The sequence below is a fragment of the Aquarana catesbeiana genome, linkage group LG09 (assembly GCF_042186555.1).
Source record: "Aquarana catesbeiana isolate 2022-GZ linkage group LG09, ASM4218655v1, whole genome shotgun sequence".
NCBI classification, from domain to species: domain Eukaryota; kingdom Metazoa; phylum Chordata; class Amphibia; order Anura; family Ranidae; genus Aquarana; species Aquarana catesbeiana.
The window spans coordinates 301225115-301245032 of record NC_133332.1 but is presented as its reverse complement, the minus strand read 5'-3'; the positions used below and the strand labels follow the sequence as shown (position 1 = coordinate 301245032).

Sequence of the window (19918 nt, the reverse complement as noted above, 5' to 3'; positions counted from 1 at the left end):
CACAGTGCCGATAACTACAGGGATTTATAGCTTTCAAAGGGATCCCACAGGTATGGAATATGCATCCTTACATTGGTCCAAGCTCTGTCTTGCTACCAAAACTCCACCTTGAGGAAGGAGATAGTCTTTCTGAAAAATCTTCACTATTTGCTGAGTGTCAGATGCCAACATATGTCAATGCACTCTGCTGTTTATTCTTTTTACTCCTATATCACAAGAGGATATCATAGTAACATAGGGGGCTGGTAAGACACCTCAAGATTGTTGGATACTGAAGAAGCTTCAGCAAGATAAGCAAAGATAATCACCTCAAAACAACTGAGCTCAGCACTTGAGTATTTTTCTTGGGGAAAGGGGGTAGGGAGCTGCTGGTCTTTGGGCCCACTCACACCATATGCTTTAGATCCAGAAGCTGTGGCTCCTGTGTCTCAGGAAGAACTTGACAATGGAATGGGGCTGAATTCATGTAGTCTGGACATTACCCATCTGCTTCCATTGCCCCTTTCTCCCATTCCCTGCAGCAGCTGCATGCCGACACAGCTTCTGGATCACGTGACAGCACCAAAGTGGATTACAAAAGGTAACTTTGCAGATCTTTTACAAATGGTAGGCAAAGGTAATAGTAGGGGGGCATAGACAATGGTTTTTAAACTTATTAGTCTATACCTTCCACTTTATGTTTTAATGATATGTCAATTCAACTTTTAATCATTCTTTCTTGTATGAATACAGAGTGAACAGAATGGCTGTTCTGGAAGTGCTTTCCTGGAAAAAAAGGACTTTAAGATCCATCCAAGAATTGGCCACATGGCCAAAAAGCCTGAACTTTTGGGTAACCATCTGTATTAACATACTGTGACCAATATGAACTCTGGTCCCTTTACATTTTAAAGGCTAGAGTCAAATGCCAAGGCAAATGAGGTGCATCTTTGTAAAAACGGCCATGGTTTTTAAGAAGGGAAAGGTCAAAAATATTAGTATCTGTGTTACACAGAATTTAGGTTTCTGGTCGCAAAGTCACTCTACGTCATATTAGGAATGAATGCAAGGTCAACTTTGCAATTAGCCTTCACGTTAAAAGAAACTGCTGATAATACACCTTAGGAAAAACTAATAGGCAAAGACTATATGAAAAAACATCAAAGCCCATATGGAATTTCATCCTAAAGGGGAAGTACCACTTTATGCCCTCCTCAAACCCCCCCCCCATATTATTTTTGGCACTCTCTTGGGGAAAGGGGGGGGGGGCAGAGATTGTATTTCTGGCAGCAGCTAATCATCCAGTTTGTATGCATCCATAGCATAAAGTTCTGCTGAGTCCAGAGATGGCATTTAGGCACCACTGAATGCAGCAGCCTCTCCGCCCATCCGAATGAGGCCTAAAATGCTCACCTTCAATGTGCAAAGACAACAGACACTCGATTGATTAAAAAAATGATGCTGTCTAGTTCTTATTAAACAAAAACCCAAAAGGCAAACTGGGCCTCAATTTAAAGAGTTTATTCAAAAATATAATATTGCACAGCTTGATGATAAATAAATACAGTTAGCAGCAGTGTAAACACAACAGGATAACATTTTATAAAAACCAGTCTGACAAAGTTATAAATAGAGCAGCAAGTTTTGATTCCAAATTTAAGGGCTTTGTTAACAAAGCTTACACAGCAAGGATCATGGACAAACTCCCCAACGATAACCTGCTCTACCTAGCCGGTAACATAAATGTGCCTGAAATTAAGCTAAAACTATTGGAAGTTAAACTGCAGGGAGATATTTAAGAAACAATTAAAAATAATGCATCTCTGCTGTCAAAGAAAAAAAAAAAAAAAAAAGATACATGCAATCAGATTAAAAATGTAAATGTGTATTCACCCTCTTTTAACCTCCTTCACAGCAGGGCTAAGGCTGACAAAGTGAGGACCACCACAGCAAGTCAAGCCGGCTCTGCAGTGTGCTGTCCATATAATACATGATCACACTTACAGGAGAGTGCACAGTAATTTATCTTCATGTGCTGCTACTCTTTCATTGCCCAATCAGCAAGCTGGGGGTATGTCCAGAAGTTGTGCAGTATAGCAGGGACGTTCAAATATCATTACTGGCTGAAAGGAGCTATAATTCTTTAAAATATAAAAAACGTTCATACAAAAAGTTTGCCCCAGTCATGTTCCAAGACAGCACACAAAGGAGGGTTTCATTGTAGTCACAATTATTCACTCCCTGGTCATCTCTCGCCTACTGTAACTCCCTTCTCATTGGCTTACCTCTACACAGTCTATCTCTCATGAACGCTGCTGCCAGACTCATCCACCTCATCAATCGCTCTGTATCCGCTACTCCTCTCTGCCAATCCCTCTCCACTGGCTTCCACTCACCCAACTTATTAAATTCAAAATACTAACAAAGCCATCCACAACTTAGCCCCCAGCTACATCCCTAGCCTAGTCTCTAAATACCAACCTAATCGTTCTCTTCGTTCCTCACAAGACCTCCTGCTCTCTACCTCTATCACCTCCTCCCACGCTCACCTCCAGGACTTCTCTACAGCCTCTCAATTCCCTACCCCAATCTGCCCAATTATCTCCTACTCTATTAGCTTTCAGACGATCCCTGAAAAACCTCCTCTTCAGAGAAGCCTACCCACACCTAACAACTATATTTTAATTTTCTCCATCACTTCATCCCCCACAAATATTACCTTTTGTTCCACTTGACCCCCCTCCTTCTAGATTGTAAGCTCTAACGAGCAGGGCCCTCCGATTCCTCCTGTATCGATTTGTATTGTAAGTGTACTGTCTTACCCCCTTGTTGTAAAGCACTGCACAAACTGTTGGCGCTATATAAATCCTGAATAATATAGTATACAAATGTTGTTGTCTTCGTCCAGACACATGACAGTTTATGCAGCATAAGGATTTGTGTCCATAAATATATTAAAAAGGGGCCTTAGCTGTATGTTGCACTCAGCAAGACCAGCAGAATATGGTTTTCTATTTAACCCTATGAGGACGCACCATTCAGAATCACAGTAGAAGCCAGCAAAGAATGCTACCCAAAAAAAAAAAAAAGGGAAGTTATCCTTGGCTTCCTTGTGTGTCCTTCAAAAAGTCCCGAAGAGATACATTTAATGCTGCAATTACCAAAATGCAGCGCATATAAAAAACACCCTTGGACAGATGCCCTAATTTTATTATCAGATTATGTGTGTTCAAGGTGATGCTGAAATGCATTTGCATTCACTGTGTTATACCGTTTTCTTGTCACACATATGCAAGATTAAAATCTTCTCCATTTAAAGTATTTCACATGATAAACAATACAGTTTATTAATACCCTTCTGTAGACTGTGACCTATGAACACCAAAATTGATCTGAAGATTTCATGCTTATGCCTCCCAGCTGTAGAATTCCTTAGCTTAGAGCCCGCTTATTGCTGAAAAGAGATTGACGTTGCCCCCAACTGGTTGAAGAGAAAAAAAAACAGCCTTAAGTGGTAGGTATCATAAACCGGGGCTAACCAGCTGCTGCAGTTAAATCTGAACTCCAAAAGACATAACAGGCTGCCACTGCTTCTGCTGGAGGGTCCCTCTGTCTGGGGACAAACCTGTAAACTTTGTTTATGAAACTGGATATCTACATTTGGGATGCCCTCCCTGGACAGAGGTTCTGGAACACCTCCAGGTGTAGGGATCACTCTCCTGGGTCCAGGTGCTGTTGGCTGAGGAAGTCATATGCATTTCAACTAAAGGTGGGGACCAAACAAAAGCTCCAAGAGATCAAAGTGGCAATACCACAAATAAAAAAAGTAACAGGTAGCCAAAGGTTTTCAGCACTCCTCCTTCACATGGGATCAAAGTAAACTAGATGTCAATTGGACCCAGAGCAAATCTCCTGGAAAATTCAAACAAAACCAGGAGGCAAAAAAAAAAAAAAAAAAAAAAAAAAAAAACCACACACCCCTTTAAAAAAGGTCCTGCTCTGCTACTAAGACACATTTTTGAAGCTTAACCTGGTATGGATTAGAATTTTCCAGCTTTGCTCTGGGTCCACCTGACAGCCAATTTATTTTAAATCCCTGATGAAGGGGGAGTGCTGAGCCCCTGAAACATGTTGGCTGTCTGGTGCTTTTTTCCCTGTCATTTGTGGAGTGGAGACCGTGGGAATTGAGAAGAGAGGGACATTTAACAGATGAAGTCTGATTCTTAAGCGGCTTCTGCTGAGGAAGATGGATGCCCTATTCACCGGTAGCACTCTTGTCAACAGTATAAAGGGTGGAGACCTTCCTCGAAAGCCACATGGATTAGGTTTTTATTGGGTGCATTTTTCACTGCCCAGCACTTTAACCAAAGTATCCTTCACATGTATACTGACAGGAGATTCATGCAAGAGATAAGCCAGGAGGCTTTCAGCAAATTGACACAACTGAAGTTCAAAGGAGAAGTCCAGCCTGAACTTTTTAGGCTGGGCTTCTCCTCTGGGTCACAGGAGTGCAATTCGTTTTGCACTCCTGTCACCAGTTTTCAGCGGAGATCGGTCTGAAGTCTGCTCACGTCACTGTTATCAGTCGAGGCAGCGCGTCATCCCGACTTCCGAAGTCTGGATCTGCCAGCTGCCTTCACTGATGGCAGTCTCAGTGAGCCACTGAGACTGCCTCTCCCCGCCCCTCCACAGCTCAACACGCCAATGAGTTTGGAGAAGACGAAGAGCAAGAGCAGGAGGAGGAGTAGTGAGAACCAAGCCATCGGCGGTGTTCGGTGGTTCGGTTCTCAGTGAAGGGACGCTGGGTGACAGCTGCTGCATTGCTCAGATGCTGCATCCTCCAAGGCAAGTATGATTAGCGAAAAAAAAAAAAAAAAAAAGCAGAAAACCCATATTTCTCTTTTAAAGTTACAGCAATTTGTTGCATGCATTCTACAGGCAGGGTATCAAGCAAACCAGCAGAAGGACCCTTTAAGGCATTTGACAAGTCAGCCATAGTTTGGCACTGTAAAAGTCAAAGCCAGGATTGGATGAAGAGCAGGGTCTGTTAGTGAGCAGTTCTAGGGAAATCTTCCCTTCCTTACCGCATGTCAGTTGGGTGCATCCTCTAGCAGTGGTGGCAGTCGTTTGTTAATGCAGGACACTGAAGGAACGAGAGCTTGAACAGCAGGTGCAATAGGAAGCCTTTGTGGCCTCATGGGCTCTAAAGGAGCCAAGACTGTAAACCACAAAAGGTAGAATCAACAGGCTGATCCTTTAGTTTCAGGGTAGTGTGCACTGCATTTATAAGAGCTGAAATGGTCTCTTAACATGGGAGTAACAGCAGTGGACTACAACCCTTTAGGGGCAAGCTCATTACGCAAACACTTCGAGGAACTCTGATTAGAGAGTCTCAGTGGCTCGAAATGCACCAAGGCTGCAGGTAATTCAAACAATCTGAGGGAGAAGGTACAGTCATTTAACCAGGTTGATTTGAACCACAAAGTCTTGTGTGACTGTAGTAAAAACATCAGCCAAAAGGTCAGAGAAAGTAGCCACATCCAACAGAGCTAAAGAGGAATAATGAATGGATAGACTCTAGGAGAAGAAGTCAATAGGACTCCAGTCAGCAGACATCACCATGATCATGATGTGTAAGGCAAGCAGTCCTGGATATGTTAAGATTGTAGGATGAGGGCACCTGTTACAGCGAGACAGTCCCCCCATGCCTAGAATCAGACATGTTGTGATGGTGTGGGGGTAAAGCAACTTAAGGCTCAGGGTATGAAGCAAGGCATCAGATGGTCATGAAACCCATGGAACTGATGGCAGGTGAGCATCAGGTGGTGGGCTACCGAAACTTGCAGGATGGAAGCTACACATGGCCTGGCCGCAGCACCTAAATTTTCTCACTATCGTATGGCAGGAAAGTGCACAAAGCACACATAGGCAACACTCCAACCAGTGGATATCATAACCTCTTCCGTGGAAGAAACATTTGGGAAATGGTGTCAGGCCTTTGCGGTGGCTTCTGTTTCTTGGCCTGCGTAAATTATTCAGAAAGTGAGTTTCAGAGGCAGGACAAGCTCTGAGGCAATACCAGTGGCATTGGACCGGAAAACCATTCTATAGCTAACCTTTAATCTGGGGAGCACCTGAAGATTTCATCCAAGGACATTACATTCCAAATTCAAGACTAAAGATGGTCACGCCAGATAGTAGCAGCTCAAGAGGCAAGCACTAATGGCTTTCTAGAGAAAAGACTAAAGTGAACAAAAAGAAAACTGGAGGACAAGAAAAAAAAAAAAAATGCAGTTAGCAAAAGTTGGGCTACTCTTCCACACTGAAGAGATAAAAGAAAACATGTCCATTCTTCTAGGACACTAGCAAAAACAGACAGTTTTCCAGTGTCCAATCCTCCTCTACACTGCAGTATAACCTGAAGGTGAAAGATTTCCTGTGTCCCTCAAAGTACAAGAAAACAAAAAATAAACAGTCTACATTGCATAAATTGCTGGAGAGGTCAGAGCAAAGTGATGACCTTATCAGTGTGGCAATGCTCCTCTATACTCCCCCAAGCAGGCCTGGGGCAGGTCAGTAACCAAGTTGAAGTGTTTATTGGCAGGGACAAAAGCAATGTCACTGACCTGTCTGACTGCACAAAAGGGTATCTTGGAACAAAAGACTGGCTGATCAGCTCTGCAAATCTTTTGGCAGGTTAAGACAATTCATAACCTTGTTCATGGCTATTTTAATTTAGGGGATTGTCTGCAGTTCAGTTTTAAATGTGGATTGATTCAACTTAAAATGTAATCTGAGGAGACAACTGAACTAGAAAAAAAAAAAAAAAAAACTAAAAGAAAAACCTATTATGAAGCAGATTGATGAAATGAAGCATTATGTGGAGGGTGGAAGAAATCGTAATACTGAAGGCCTGTATATAAAGCGGAAGGAGGAGGAAGGGCACTCAAACATATACCACCCCTGACTGACATTCTGTCCCTGTGAATAGGTGGTTTCTACTGATCTCAAGCAGTCTTCACATGCAGTCGTACCTCTTCGGAAATTCTGCAAACTTTCCTGAGTGCTGCTCCGATCTGAGATAGGAGACCTGGGATCTTCATTCTCCTTGTTTTCCAACCGCCTCGGGGTCTCACTCCCAGATTTTGAAGCTTGCTTTGTCTTCTGATCCAGCTGTTTAAGTTTCGCTGCGCAGGCAGCAAGCCTCTCTTCTCGAGCCCGGCGTTCTTCCTCCTCACGTCTCTTGCGAGCGCGCTCAACTGCCTCAGATATCTCAGACTGTACATACTTCTGCCTAGGAGGTACCTTCTCTTCCTTCTCCTCCACAGAGGGTTGTCGCAGTAAGGCAGAAGGTGCAGGCTTCTAAGAAAAAAAACACAAACACATACAGGGGTGTAAATCGACAAGCTCACAAAGTCAACACTGCTATTTAAAAGGAATCCTGTACTAAGAAATATCTAATTTGTCATTGATCACATCCAGGCAACCAGCATTTTCTGAATAAAAAAAAAAAAAAAATCATAAACGGCTACATAATTCTTTTGCGGTCAAATATAGACATATTTGAAAAATGCCCAGTCTGTGGCCCAGGGGACCCGGAGGTCCGGTCAAGCAGTTTACCATGATGGCCCGTGTTCAGGAGGCACTGCATGTGGCTGGCATCAGTCGTCTTACTCTGGAGCACAGTCATGTGGTAGAGTAGTGTAGTAAAATGATCTGTAGAGGTAGAGCCCATCCAACCAGGGCTTAAAAACAACAAAAAAAAGAAAAACAATCTTCCAACCAAGAAAACGGAAGTTCTCATTGGAAAGCCTTCCAATTGTGCCCCACAGGGCTATGTGAGGGGGGGGGGCCAAGCGAGGGCTACGACCTCATGCTGTGAAGCCAAGTACACAAGTTGCTAGTAAGAAATGTAATAAACCAGTAAATCCAAAGTGTTCCTCTTTGGGCTCCTTTGTTAGCAAGGTGAGCAAACAGAATATATGTAGGCAGGTTAACGCATGATTCTAGCTCGGGCCATCATCTCGAGCAGCCGCTCGCAGGTGTTGCTTATGACGATCAAGCCAGTTGGCAGCTATAGCCAGGTTTTCAAAAAAAAAAGTGTACAGAACCATCTGCTACAAGTATGTTTGATCAGGTAAAGCATGGAATACATCACTGATCTTGCTCGCAGGCATTTCTTCACTTCAGTACATCTAGCCCTCTGCTTTTGGACTGCTGCTGAGAAGTCCAGATATATGGATACTTTAGTGCCCTGTATTTCCAGATTAACTTTTTGTCTAGTCATGCGGAGGATAATATCTCTAACTCTATAGTGTAAGAGTTTCAGCAGGAAAGGTCTATCACTGCCCCCTGGTGGCGGTGGGGGAGAAGGCACCCTGTGAGCTCTTTCCACAGAGAAAAATGGAGTAAGGTTATTTTTTTACCAAACGTGTCAGCTAGCCATTTTCATGTCAAGAGGGTTCTTCCCTTCAGCTTTTTCAGGCATGCCAACTATGCGGATATTACGCCGTCTCAGCCTGTTTTCCACGTCTTCCACTCTGGCCGCCATTTCTGTCGTTTTAGCAGCAGTCATTTGAACATCTAGCAAAAGTGGAGGCAGCTCATCCTCTATTCATGACTAATTTGCAGTATACCTTCTTTCATACTTCTAACTTCTGTGGACAATTAAGTGAATGAGGAGCCATAGGTATGGACTGCAGTAAGGATGTCTTGCAGAGAGGGTTCTCTAGGTTCAGGTTCAGAGGGGTCTGCTCTTCCAGGAGGGAGGGGAGACAAGAGGGTACTCCCTGTGATTCCATGTGCTGCCAACACCATTTTTTCTGCTGCATGTTGTTCCATGTGCTGTTGAAAATTTTTCCTTCAAAATCCATACTAGACTTGAAGGGCCCGACACCAAGCTATGCAGTGGAATAACGTCCTTACAGGATGTCTCCAACTTACAAGCCAACCTCAATGCACTGTTTAATTGGGCAACTATGTGGCAAATGAGGTTTAATGTTGATAAATGTAAAGTTATGGGCTTGGGGGCTAAGAATATGCATGCATCATACTAGGGGGGAGTACAACTGTGGGAATAGTGGAGAAGGATCTGGGGGTTTTGGTAGAACATAAGCTCAATAATAGCATGCAATGCCAAGCTGCGGTTTCCAAAGTGAGCAAAGTCCTTTCTTGTATTAATAGAGGTATGGCCTCCAGAGAGGCATAGAGAAGCTCAGCTATGAAGAAAGATTAGAGGAACTGAATTTATCATTGCTTAAAAAGGGGTTGTAAACGCTCATGCTTTTTCCCCATAATGCATCCTATGCATTAAGGGCAAAAAACACCTGGCAGTGACCAGCCCCCTGGCACCCCGTTTTACTTAACTGTGCCCTGGAACTTGACCCACGGGACGCGATGTCTCTGCCCAGGGTTCTCGGCTCTTGATTGGATAGACATAGCAGCGCAGCCATTGGATCCTGCTGCTGTCAATCAAATCCAATGATGCGGGCGCCGGGCCAAGCCCTGCATTCGGCCTCTATGGATGCCAAATGCTGGACTTGGGAGCACGCGCGCAAGGTAATCCCCCGGGAGAGCACTTCTTCCAGGGGGTTATCTGATGCGGGGAGGAGCCACGAGAGCTGACGGGTACCCCAGAAGAGCAGGTTCGGGGCCACTCTGTGCAAAACGAGCTGCACAGTGGAGGCAAGTATATGTTTATTTATTTTTTTAAAACAAACCCTTACAATCACTTTAAGAGGAGATTAAGGGGGATATGACCAACATGTATTCATACATAAGTGGTCCATGTAGCGAACTTGGTGTTGAATTATTAATTTTAAGGTCATCACAAAGGACAAGGGGGCACTCTAAGTCTAGAGGAAAAGAGATTTCATCTCCAAATACAGAAAAGCTTCATTACAGTAAGAGCTGTGAAAATGCAGAATAGAATCCCTCAAGTGCTGGTTCTGTCCAGCTCAGCAGATTGCTCTAAAAAAGCCCTGGATTCTTTCCTAAATGTACATAATATAACTGGATACTAATGTAGCACCCCCTAGCATGGCTAGAGTGCCAAGTGTTTTTTTTTTTGGTTAGGTTAATTGTCAGGCTTGGGTGTGTTAATCTGGGTCAGGCTAGTGACTCCGGCAGCCTGGATGACTCAGCAGCATCTCTGGTGACCCCCCCTGCTTGCTGGAAACTTGGAGAAGATTCTAAAAGCAGTTGGGAGGTGGTCGAGGAGCTAGCTGGAGTGTCCTGACCAACCCCCAACAGATGGGTTGGCAGGGGGCAGGCTCCCTTAAATACTCAGGGTCAGCCCAGCTGGGGCAGGGTGGAGTTCAAGTGGAAGATGGAGATAAAGTGTTATGCCCCGTACACACGGTCGGACTTTGTTCGGACATTCCGACAACAAAATCCTAGGATTTTTTCCGACGTATGTTGGCTCAAACTTGCATACACATGGTCACACAAAGTTGTCGGAAAATCCGATCGTTCTAAACGCGGTGACGTAAAACACGTGCGTCGGGACTATAAACGGGGCAGTGGCCAATAGCTTTCATCTCTTTATTTATTCTGAGCATGCGTGGCACTTTGTCCGTCGGATTTGTGTACACACGATCGGAATTTCCGACAACGGATTTTGTTGTCGGAAAATTTTATATCCTGCTCTCAAACTTTGTGTGTCGGAAAATCCGATGGAAAATGTGTGATGGAGCCTACACACGGTCGGAATTTCCGACAACAAGGTCCTATCACACATTTTCCGTCGGAAAATCCGACAGTGTGTATGGGGCATTAGGCTGTCGGAGCCCTTTGAGAGTAACTCTCCAGTCTGGGTTGGGGTTGAACTCCGGCCTGGGGCTCGGGTGCAAAAGGCACCCCTACTTATGACACACAGAGGGATCCTGACAAGGAGGCAAGGGAGCAAGGAGAGGAAAGCGGGAGGACACTGCCAGGCAAACCTCCTGGGAGGAAGACAGCCAAGAGGGGTGGTGAGTGTTACAGTGGACTGAGAGGCATGCCTGAAGGGACTGGGTGCAAGCAGTCTGGGATGGATGCAGTCAGTCTGGAAGGACAATGGAACAGTCAGTCTGGGAGGACAGTGGAAAAGTAGCCAGGAGGGCTAGTGAAAGGGGCAGCTGCAGCCAGGTAGGCTGGCAGTGCCTGAATAGGCGGTACTAAGAGCAGTAGCCACAGGAAAAAGGACAGCTAGCAGCAAAGACCTCTTTTTGCTGCACTATCAAAGGGGCCTGCGGTCCCTGCCTGCAAAGGGCATTTTCTATGGTCTGAAAACGCTCGTCAGACCATTCTTTCAGCACTAGCTGGTCCTGGGAGATATAGTTCTACAAGCACCTCTGTGTTGGAGGTAAAGGAGGAAAAGTGTGTATATACCAGATATAGATCTATATCGAGAGAGAGAGAGAGAGAGAGAGAGAGAGAGAGAGAGAGAGAGAGAGAGAGAGAGAGAGAGAGAGAGAGAGAGAGAGAGAGAGAGAGAGAGAGAGAGAGAGAGAGAGAGAGAGAGAGAGAGAGAGAGAGAGAGAGAGAGAGAGAAGTCCCCGAAGAGTTTCTTTGCTGATCAAATGGGCATCCCATAACAACCCTTACCCCATCCAAGTTTAATCCCCCTATAATAAAAAAATAAAGTTGCAGGGACTGCTTCTTGTCTCCAGAGTGGAAAATTAATGATGCCCCAGTTGAAGGACCATTGTCCGAAACATGTCGGGTTGCTGAGCCATTTGTGCCCTGTTACCACATGATTTTTATACCCATTTGTGATCACTATTACTATTCACCACATCTGGCGTCTGTAAATTTTTTTTTTCTCCCTGGCGTTTTTAATAAACCTTTTATACTGGATTCATGCATTATGTGGAGACCTTTTTCTTTCTCCATATGATCTGATATCCTGTGCGGTGGAATCTGCATGCTCCAGCTGTCTGCTCTCCGTGAAGGTGAATCCATCTATCCGCTGGGGATCCGAGCACCACCATCCATCCACGGTTGCTCCAGATGGGACCATCGGAATACACCACCAGTGCCTTCTAGCAAGCACCTTCAGGATCGATCGATCCATAAGCCTGAATGACACAATGCCGTATGGTGAATGTGTCCATCCCCTCTGGTAAGCGTATTCACTTCTGTCATTTCTACTTATGTGTGGACCCTGAATACATGAAGACCACTTATTGATTTAAGAGCATTACCCACATATGTTCCCCTTTTCTCCATGAGAAATACTACGCTCCATTTATTGATTAACTTATTATTGGGGACTGTTCCTTCACTTCATTTGCTTTGGTATATAATCACTATCACAAGTAACTTTTTTACTATATACAGGGTGACAGGTTATCACCCTGTTCTTTGTAACACTTAGCGCTGCATTTATATTTATTTGGAAAATGATTGTGCCTGGCTGTGCAGGGTGGGAGAGAACCATATTCACCAACGGCTCCTGCGGGGTAGCGTTCTACTAATATTTATAGGTAAAGTTGATCCAGGAAATATCCGATTGCCTCTTGGGGAATCACAAAGGAATTTTTTTCCCCTGCTGGAGCAAATTGGATCATGCTTTGCTGGGTTTTTTTTTTGCTTTCTTCTGAATAAACTGAGGGTATATGATTGTATTTTTATTATTTTTTTTTTTGAACTGGATGGATTTGTCTTTTTTCAACCAAACTGACCAACTATGTAACTTCATCCTCTCGTGACATCCAGCCACAGAACATGAAGGGAGAGGAACTCTCCAAATGGAAACAAAGTACATTAAACCTCACAGTTTTACCTCTAAGAGGCTGGTCTTGGTCTGGAGTTCGTCTTCAAAAAGACTATGCCACTTTGACTAACCAGGGTGACAGGTTACCTTCAAAAAACACCCCACTCATGGTGAGAAACGAAAGCAGGATTGGTCCCCTGTATACATTAGGACTGCATAGGTGGTACCTGGTGTTCTGCCACTGCAGAGCGACTGTTTGGCTTGCGGGGAGCTTGCTGTACAGGCTCTGGGGCTCTTCTTGTGGGCCGATTTTGCATCCCAGTGTCATTCCACACCTTCCCATCCTCAGCTGGGTGCTTTGTTTCAGCGCTGTCAGTGGAGTTAAAGGAAACTTGGTGCTGCCTTCTACACTCCCAGCCATTCCTGAAACCAAAGAGAAATATTAGCCCCTAGAAAACAGCTATGTTTATACATAAAAGAAGAAAGGAAAGAGGCTGCGTCAGGTTCTTACTGCCATGTCTCCACTGAGGAGGATTCCATTCACTTCCTCTCATGGTGAAATGTGTCAAGAGACATGGAGAGAGAAGAAATTTCCCTAAGATGACGCAAACAGCAACGTCCATCTTAGTGCAATAAGAAAAAAAAAACGTAACATTTTCATAATCTTGTACCCACTGGTGAGATATGACCTCACCATTTGTCTGGCAAATAAGCATTAGGAGTTGAGCACAATTTTTTTCCAGCAATGACATCGAAATAAAACCTATGAAAGGTTTGTTCCAAGACGCACAAAGGTTTTGGCTGCAGGTCCGCTTTGTGTGACAAGTGAAAAAAATAGAAAACAAAATGGATAAGCACAATTCACAGTTCAGGCTTAAAGTAGAACTATAGACAAAGCTTTTTTTTTTTCCTTTATGGATACAGTAATGGAGGGTTATAAGCCCTGTCAGTTTTTTATTGCCATCTGTGTCCCATTGGAGAGATTTACCCTCACTTCCAGTCCCACAGCCAAAACAGGAAATTAGATCAAATTCCTGCAAATTAAGAGCATTCCCCCAGAACTAGTGTCCCCATTGGAAGATTTCCCCTCTAATACTTTTCTGGGGACAACTCAAAATTAGGGTTTTCTTTTACTTTCACTCTCAATGATAAAAGGTAAACAACAGGACAAATCTAGAGTGTAAATCACCCTAACAGGGGCAGAGGTAGCAATAAAAATTCTAATGGGCTAGAACACCCATCTCCACTCTATCCAAAAACTAAAGAAAAAAAAAAGTTTTGTCTTTAGTTATACTTTAAAATGTATTAATGCTCTTAGCTCAAACTGCATATAATCTGCAGATTCACACAAACAGAAGTCAAGCAAGCAGTAAGACGCATACTCTTACCATTTAGCTCTGCTCTCTTTTGTAACTTCTTCCTCCTCTTCATCTTCACTGAATTTCAGCTTTTCTGAATAATCCACTTCATCATGGATGCCTGAAAAAAATAAAATAAAAAATAAAATAGGATTGGTGGAGAAGTTTATTGTAACTTGTACAGTAAACACACAGAATAGCAATGCTGGATAATTATTCCATCCACGCTTCAAGTGAAAGCATGCATTGCCAATGTATGGCAACTAGCATATCTCAGTGTGATAGCCAAGCAGTATTGACAGCTTGATCATAAACACAGAGGAGTGGGAAATCCAATTGACCACAAAAAAAGGATTTTACGAGGAGTACATAAATTCAACTTTCATTCTCATCCATTGAGGTGGACAGTTTTTTTTTTTTTTTTTTTTGCTTTTTAACCTTCGGGACATCCAATTGCAGTCCTGAAGGGTGGACAAACTCAACAAATGTGTGAATAGACCAGGTTGGCAGGTTTGTTTGATGCCAAAAACAAGAAGCACTTGCAGATCTGGTAGACTCTAGAGAGTGCTTTGACAGAAAGGTGGAAGATAATACTTGAGACCATAAGCTTCGATGACGAACTGCTTGAGCCACCTAGGGTACTGTTCCAGGGTTCATCCAGTATGACAGTGAAAATCCAGTCTCTACTGAAAGAAGCAGTAGAACAGAGACTCTCAGCCGAACCACATCCAGGCAATGGAAGGAAAATATCCTTTTCTGAACTGAAGATGGTAGTTTAGGTAAAGGTGGTGGCAGAAACAACTTTGGTAAAAAGAACATAATAGGCCTCAACACCACCTCATCTCTAAGTAAAACCAGAAAAGGTTCCTTTCCGGATAGGGGGCAAAAATTCAGATATTCACCTCACAGAGGTGATCACAACAAAGAATGCCACCTAGTAAGTATGTGTAGAGAAAAGATTGAGTTCAAACCAAGGTTTCTCAATAGAATGCAGGGAGAACCAGCATTTAGATCCCATAGTCCTAAGGGAACAAACAAGGGGAGCTACACCAGAGACTCCCTGTACAAAGGTCCTAAAAGAGCCCAGGGCCAATCATTTCTGAAAACTGACCCTTAAGGAGTACCGAGAGCCAAACACTGAGCCAGACCCAGCTGCAGGAGGGAAAGGATTTGTCTCACAAAGACACTCCTTGAGTGGAAACCATGAGATTCCCACCAAATGAAGTATGCTTTCCATCAGATGACAGACCTTGAAAGTAGTAGTCTTCCTAGTAGGAATCACAGATTCACAAATGCCTCTGGCCCCTTTCACACTAAAGCGATGCGGTTTGTCCACACCACGGGTGCAGCACAGTGTGCACATGGGTTTTCTGTGCTTTCCCATAGAGTTCTGTTATATCCTGCCGTTTTGATGAGCTTTCTGAAAGTAGATGAAAACTCATGCATGCGGGACTTTTGATGCGCTTTTCAGAAAGTGTATCAAAGCCACAGGAAATAATAGAAGTCAATGGGAAAGCACAACTAATCAGCACCAAACCCAGGGGTACACAGAGCTGCACCTATAGTGTAGGGAAAGCACACCGCATTCCTGTGAAAGGGGCCTCTGTCTCTCAAAACAAAACGAGAGTTTCAACAACCATGCTGTTAAAGCTGATCGGCTGAGACACAGCAGCAGTGCCATTGGCTCCCACTGCTGCTGTGATGGGGCCGAACCACAGCTCCGTGTCTGAATGGACACGGAGCTGCAGCTTGGCTGCTTGCTGTGGGGGGCACTCTTCAGGGAGGGAGGGGCCAGGACTACTGAAGAGGCACCCGAGAAAAAGAGGATCTGGGCTGCCCAGTGGGGATGCCACAGAGTGCAGTAAGGCCAATACTGGGGCTAGAACTTTAGTGAACACTCAAGGCACAGACAAGAGGCTGAAGATTAGAGCCTTAAACTTGCAGTGAAGGTGCCCTATAGCAAAGTGTAGAAAACAACAACTGTGCTGAAAAGATAGGAACAGGTAGTTAAAGGGGAATTCCAGCCTGGGCTCGTTTGGCTGGGCTTCTCCTAAGGGTCACAGGAGTGCAATTAGTTTTGCACTCCTGTGAACCATTATTAGCAGAGAACGGTCTGAAATCCGCTCTCTGCTGAGGTCACCAAGATCAGTCCAGGCACCCAGTCATCCTAACTTCGGAAGTCTGGATCCGCCAGGTGCCCAGACTGATGGCAGTCTCGGCATCTCAGCGAGCTGCTCCCCACCCCTCCAGTGAGCCTGGAGGAGCAGAGCAGGAGAGCTGCTGATTGACAGCAGCTCTCTGCTCGGGGAGCAGTGAGAACCGAGCCATCCGCGATGTTCATTCGCTCGGTTCTCAGTGAAGAGGCACCAGGGGACACATGCAGCATCTGACCGAAGCTGCATCCACCTAGATAAGTATTAATCTGCAAAAAACAGGATTCCCATACATGGATCGGAACTCAGGCAGTTCAGGAACAGGAACCAGTCAAATTTCGATCCATGTATGGCTTTTCCCGTTCACGAGAAGCCGATCGAGTGACTTCACAAACAGGACTGTTGAAGAATCTCAGTTCCTTCAGCCTCGCAGTGCTGATTATGGTAGTCTGACAGCAGGGAGGCTGAGGAGTCTCCTCGCTGTTAGAATACAATAACACATCGATGAGGATTCTTGCATCCACACCAAATATGTGGATGGAGCTTTAATTGTTTGAGAGAGGGAGCTTTGCTGGATTCAATGAGCCATGCCCATATAAAAGCCTCCAAAAGATCCATCCTCTTGTACTTCATACAGGCCTATTGCGCTTTTGAACACAAATTTCAAGATTTTGACAAAACTTATTTCCCGACGATTGCAACCTATGATGCCTAGCATTACTGATTCAGATCAAAGGGCATTTCACATCAGAGCCACTGATATGAATTTGCAGAGACTATATACTAATATTCATGCCTCACATCTCAATATAGGATTCTAGGGTTGCTGCCTCTCTAGATATAGGAAAAGGCTTTTGATACTCTTGATGGCCCTTTTTGTGGGAGGTACTCTGCAGAATGGTCTTTCCAATGGTATTTATAAAATGGTTGCAAGTCCTATATAGACATCCCACAGCTGCAGTGAAAATGGGGGGGGGGGGGGGGGGGGGGGGTTTATCAACTTTTTCGATATTTAGGGGAACTCAGCACTCTTTGCTATTGCTATGGAGCCTGTGGCAGAGGCGCTCCGCATTTCTCCCAATATAAAGGGGTTGCGGATTGGTTGGTTGGAGAGGGTAGCCTTGTATGCAGGTCTGTTATTTTTTTGAACAACACTGGACCCTCTCTCCAAGGGGCCCTACAGTATTTGGATTCCTTTTCAATGGTTACAGGGCTGAAGGTAAATTGGCTAAGTCCTTGCTGTTCCCAACAGACATCGAGGCCCATAGTACGGCTTCGAATGATAGTCCATTGCAGTGGGTTGAGAATTTCAAATACTTCGGAGTTGTAATTTCCCGTCGAGCTTCTGAATTTATTTCCTTGAATCTGACCCCGATCCTGGGAGATATTGGGTCAAAGTTGAAAGTCTCTACCATTATCCTTACCGCATTAATCTTTTAAAAATGAAAATTATACCAAAATTCACATATCTTTTTAGATACTCTCCCCAGTGGCTCCCTATCTCCTATTTTTACAACTTTTTTCATCCTTTTTATGGGGATCAAAGAACCCCAGGTATACAGTGGGGACGGAAAGTATTCAGATCCCTTTACATTTTTCACTCTTTGTTATATTGCAGCCATTTGCTAAAATCATTTAAGTTTCCTCATTAATGTACACACAGCACCCCATATTGACAGAAAAACACAGAATTGTTGACATTTTTTGCAGATCTATTAAAAAAGAAAAGCTGAAATATCACATGGTCCTAAGTATTCAGACCCTTTGCTCAGTATTTAGTAGAAGCACCCTTTTGATCTAATACAGCCATGAGTCTTTTTGGGAAAGATGCAACAAGTTTTTCACACCTGGATTTGGGGATCCTCTGCCATTCCTCCTTGAAGATCCTTTCCAGGTCTGTCAGGTTGGATGGTAAATGTTGGTGGACAGCCATTTTTAGGTCTCTCCAGAGATGCTCAATTGGGTTTGGGCTCAAGTCAGGGCTCTGGCTGGGCCATTCAAGAACAGTCACTGAGTTGTTGTGAAGACACTCCTTCGTTATTTTAGCTGTGTGCTTAGGGTCATTGTCTTGTTGGAAGGTAAACCTTCAGCCCAGTCTGAGGTCCTGTGCACTCTGGAGAAGGTTTTCGTCCAGGATATCCCTGTACTTGGCCGCATTCATCTTTCCCTCGATTGCAACCAGTCGTCCTGTCCCTGCAGCTAAGAAACACCCCCACAGCATGATGCTGCCACCACCATGCTTCACTGTTGGGACTGTATTGGACAGGTGATGAGCAGTGCCTGGTTTTCTCCACACATACCACTTCGAATTAAGGCCAAAAAGTTCTATCTTGGTCTCATCAGACCAGAGAATCTTATTTCTCATCATCTTTGAGTCATTCAGGTGTTTTTTTTTTTTAGCAAACTCCATGAGGGCTTTCATGTGTCTTGCACTGAGGAGAGGCTTCCGTCGGGCCACTCTGCCATAAAGCCCCGACTGGTGGAGATCTGCAATGTTGACTTTCTACAACTTTCTCCCATCTCCCGACTGCATTTCTGGAGCTCAGCCACAGTGATCTTTGGGTTCTTCGTTACCTCTCTCACCAAGGCTCTTCTCCCCAGATAGCTCAGTTTGGCCGGACGGCCAGCTCTAGCAAGGGTTCTGGTCATCCCAAACGTCTTCTATTTAAGGATTATAGAGGCCACTGTGCTCTTAGGAACCTTAATGCAGCAGAAATTTTTTTGTAACCTTGGCCAGATCTGTGCCTTGCCACAATTCTGTCTCTGAGCTCTTCAGGCAGTTCCTTTGACCTCATGATTCTCATTTGCTCTGACATGCACTGTGAGCTGTAAGGTCTTATATAGACAGGTGTGTGGCTTTCCTAATCAAGTCCAATCAGTATAATCAAACACAGCTGGACACAAATGAAGGTGTAGAACCACCTCAAGGATGATCAGAAGAAATGGACAGCACCTGAATTAAATATATGAGTGTCACAGCAAAGGGTCTGAATACTTAGGACCATGTGATATTTCAGTTTTTCTTTTTTAATAAATCTGCAAAAATGTCAACAATTCTGTGTTTTTCTGTTAATATGGGGTGCTATGTACATTAATGAGAGAAAAAAATTTACTCAAATGATTTTAGCAAATGGCTGCAATATAACAAAGAGTGAAAAATTTAAGTAGGTCTGAATCCTTTCTGTCCCCACTGTAAATTAACCACCCTGATGCGCCCTTGTGACCAGGGTCGTTTAGCTTTCCCAGATTTATATTAATATATTTTGGCCACTCAGCTGGTTATGGCCACATGGTGGCTGAGCACAGATTTACCTAACTATCTCAGGTGGTTGCTGATCGAAAATTGTCCACTTTCCCTACACTTACCTCAGCTTTTAATTTGCCTAGTTCCCATTTAGATATTTTTTCAGCTTTCCCATACTTTTCATGCCCAGTTTCCACAAGATAGTTCAATTATTACACAATCCACTCTAGAATCAGTACTTCGGTCTAAATGTTTGGAGAGGTCCACCTCGAGATTGTATTCTCATCTTGCTTTAATTTCCTTCCAGTCAGAGGGTTTTAGAGCAAGGTGGATGCAAGACATACTGGGTCTGGACATGGAAGATTGGAGGAGTGTGTGGGGTTTCCCTTTGCAATCTCTGGTATCCTTGAGAGACCATATGATCCAATTTAAATTGGTACATAGGGCATATGTCACGCCACAGACTTCAAAAGATCATGAGTGTTGG

General features: G+C 44.1%; 1 protein-coding gene across 6 annotated transcripts in view; it reads right to left on the bottom strand.

Moving 5' to 3' along the window:
• Window positions 1–19918, bottom strand: part of PRRC2B (proline rich coiled-coil 2B) — a 202285-nt gene that overhangs the window by 97295 nt on the left and 85072 nt on the right. For all 6 annotated transcript variants that reach the window (XM_073600503.1, XM_073600505.1, XM_073600507.1 and 3 more), the window contains exons 10-12: window positions 14065–14155; window positions 12904–13099; window positions 7014–7341 (exon numbers count right to left, since the gene is read on the bottom strand). In XM_073600503.1, the coding sequence (XP_073456604.1) occupies window positions 7014–7341; window positions 12904–13099; window positions 14065–14155 (615 nt within the window). The remainder of the gene's footprint in view (window positions 1–7013; window positions 7342–12903; window positions 13100–14064; window positions 14156–19918) is intronic.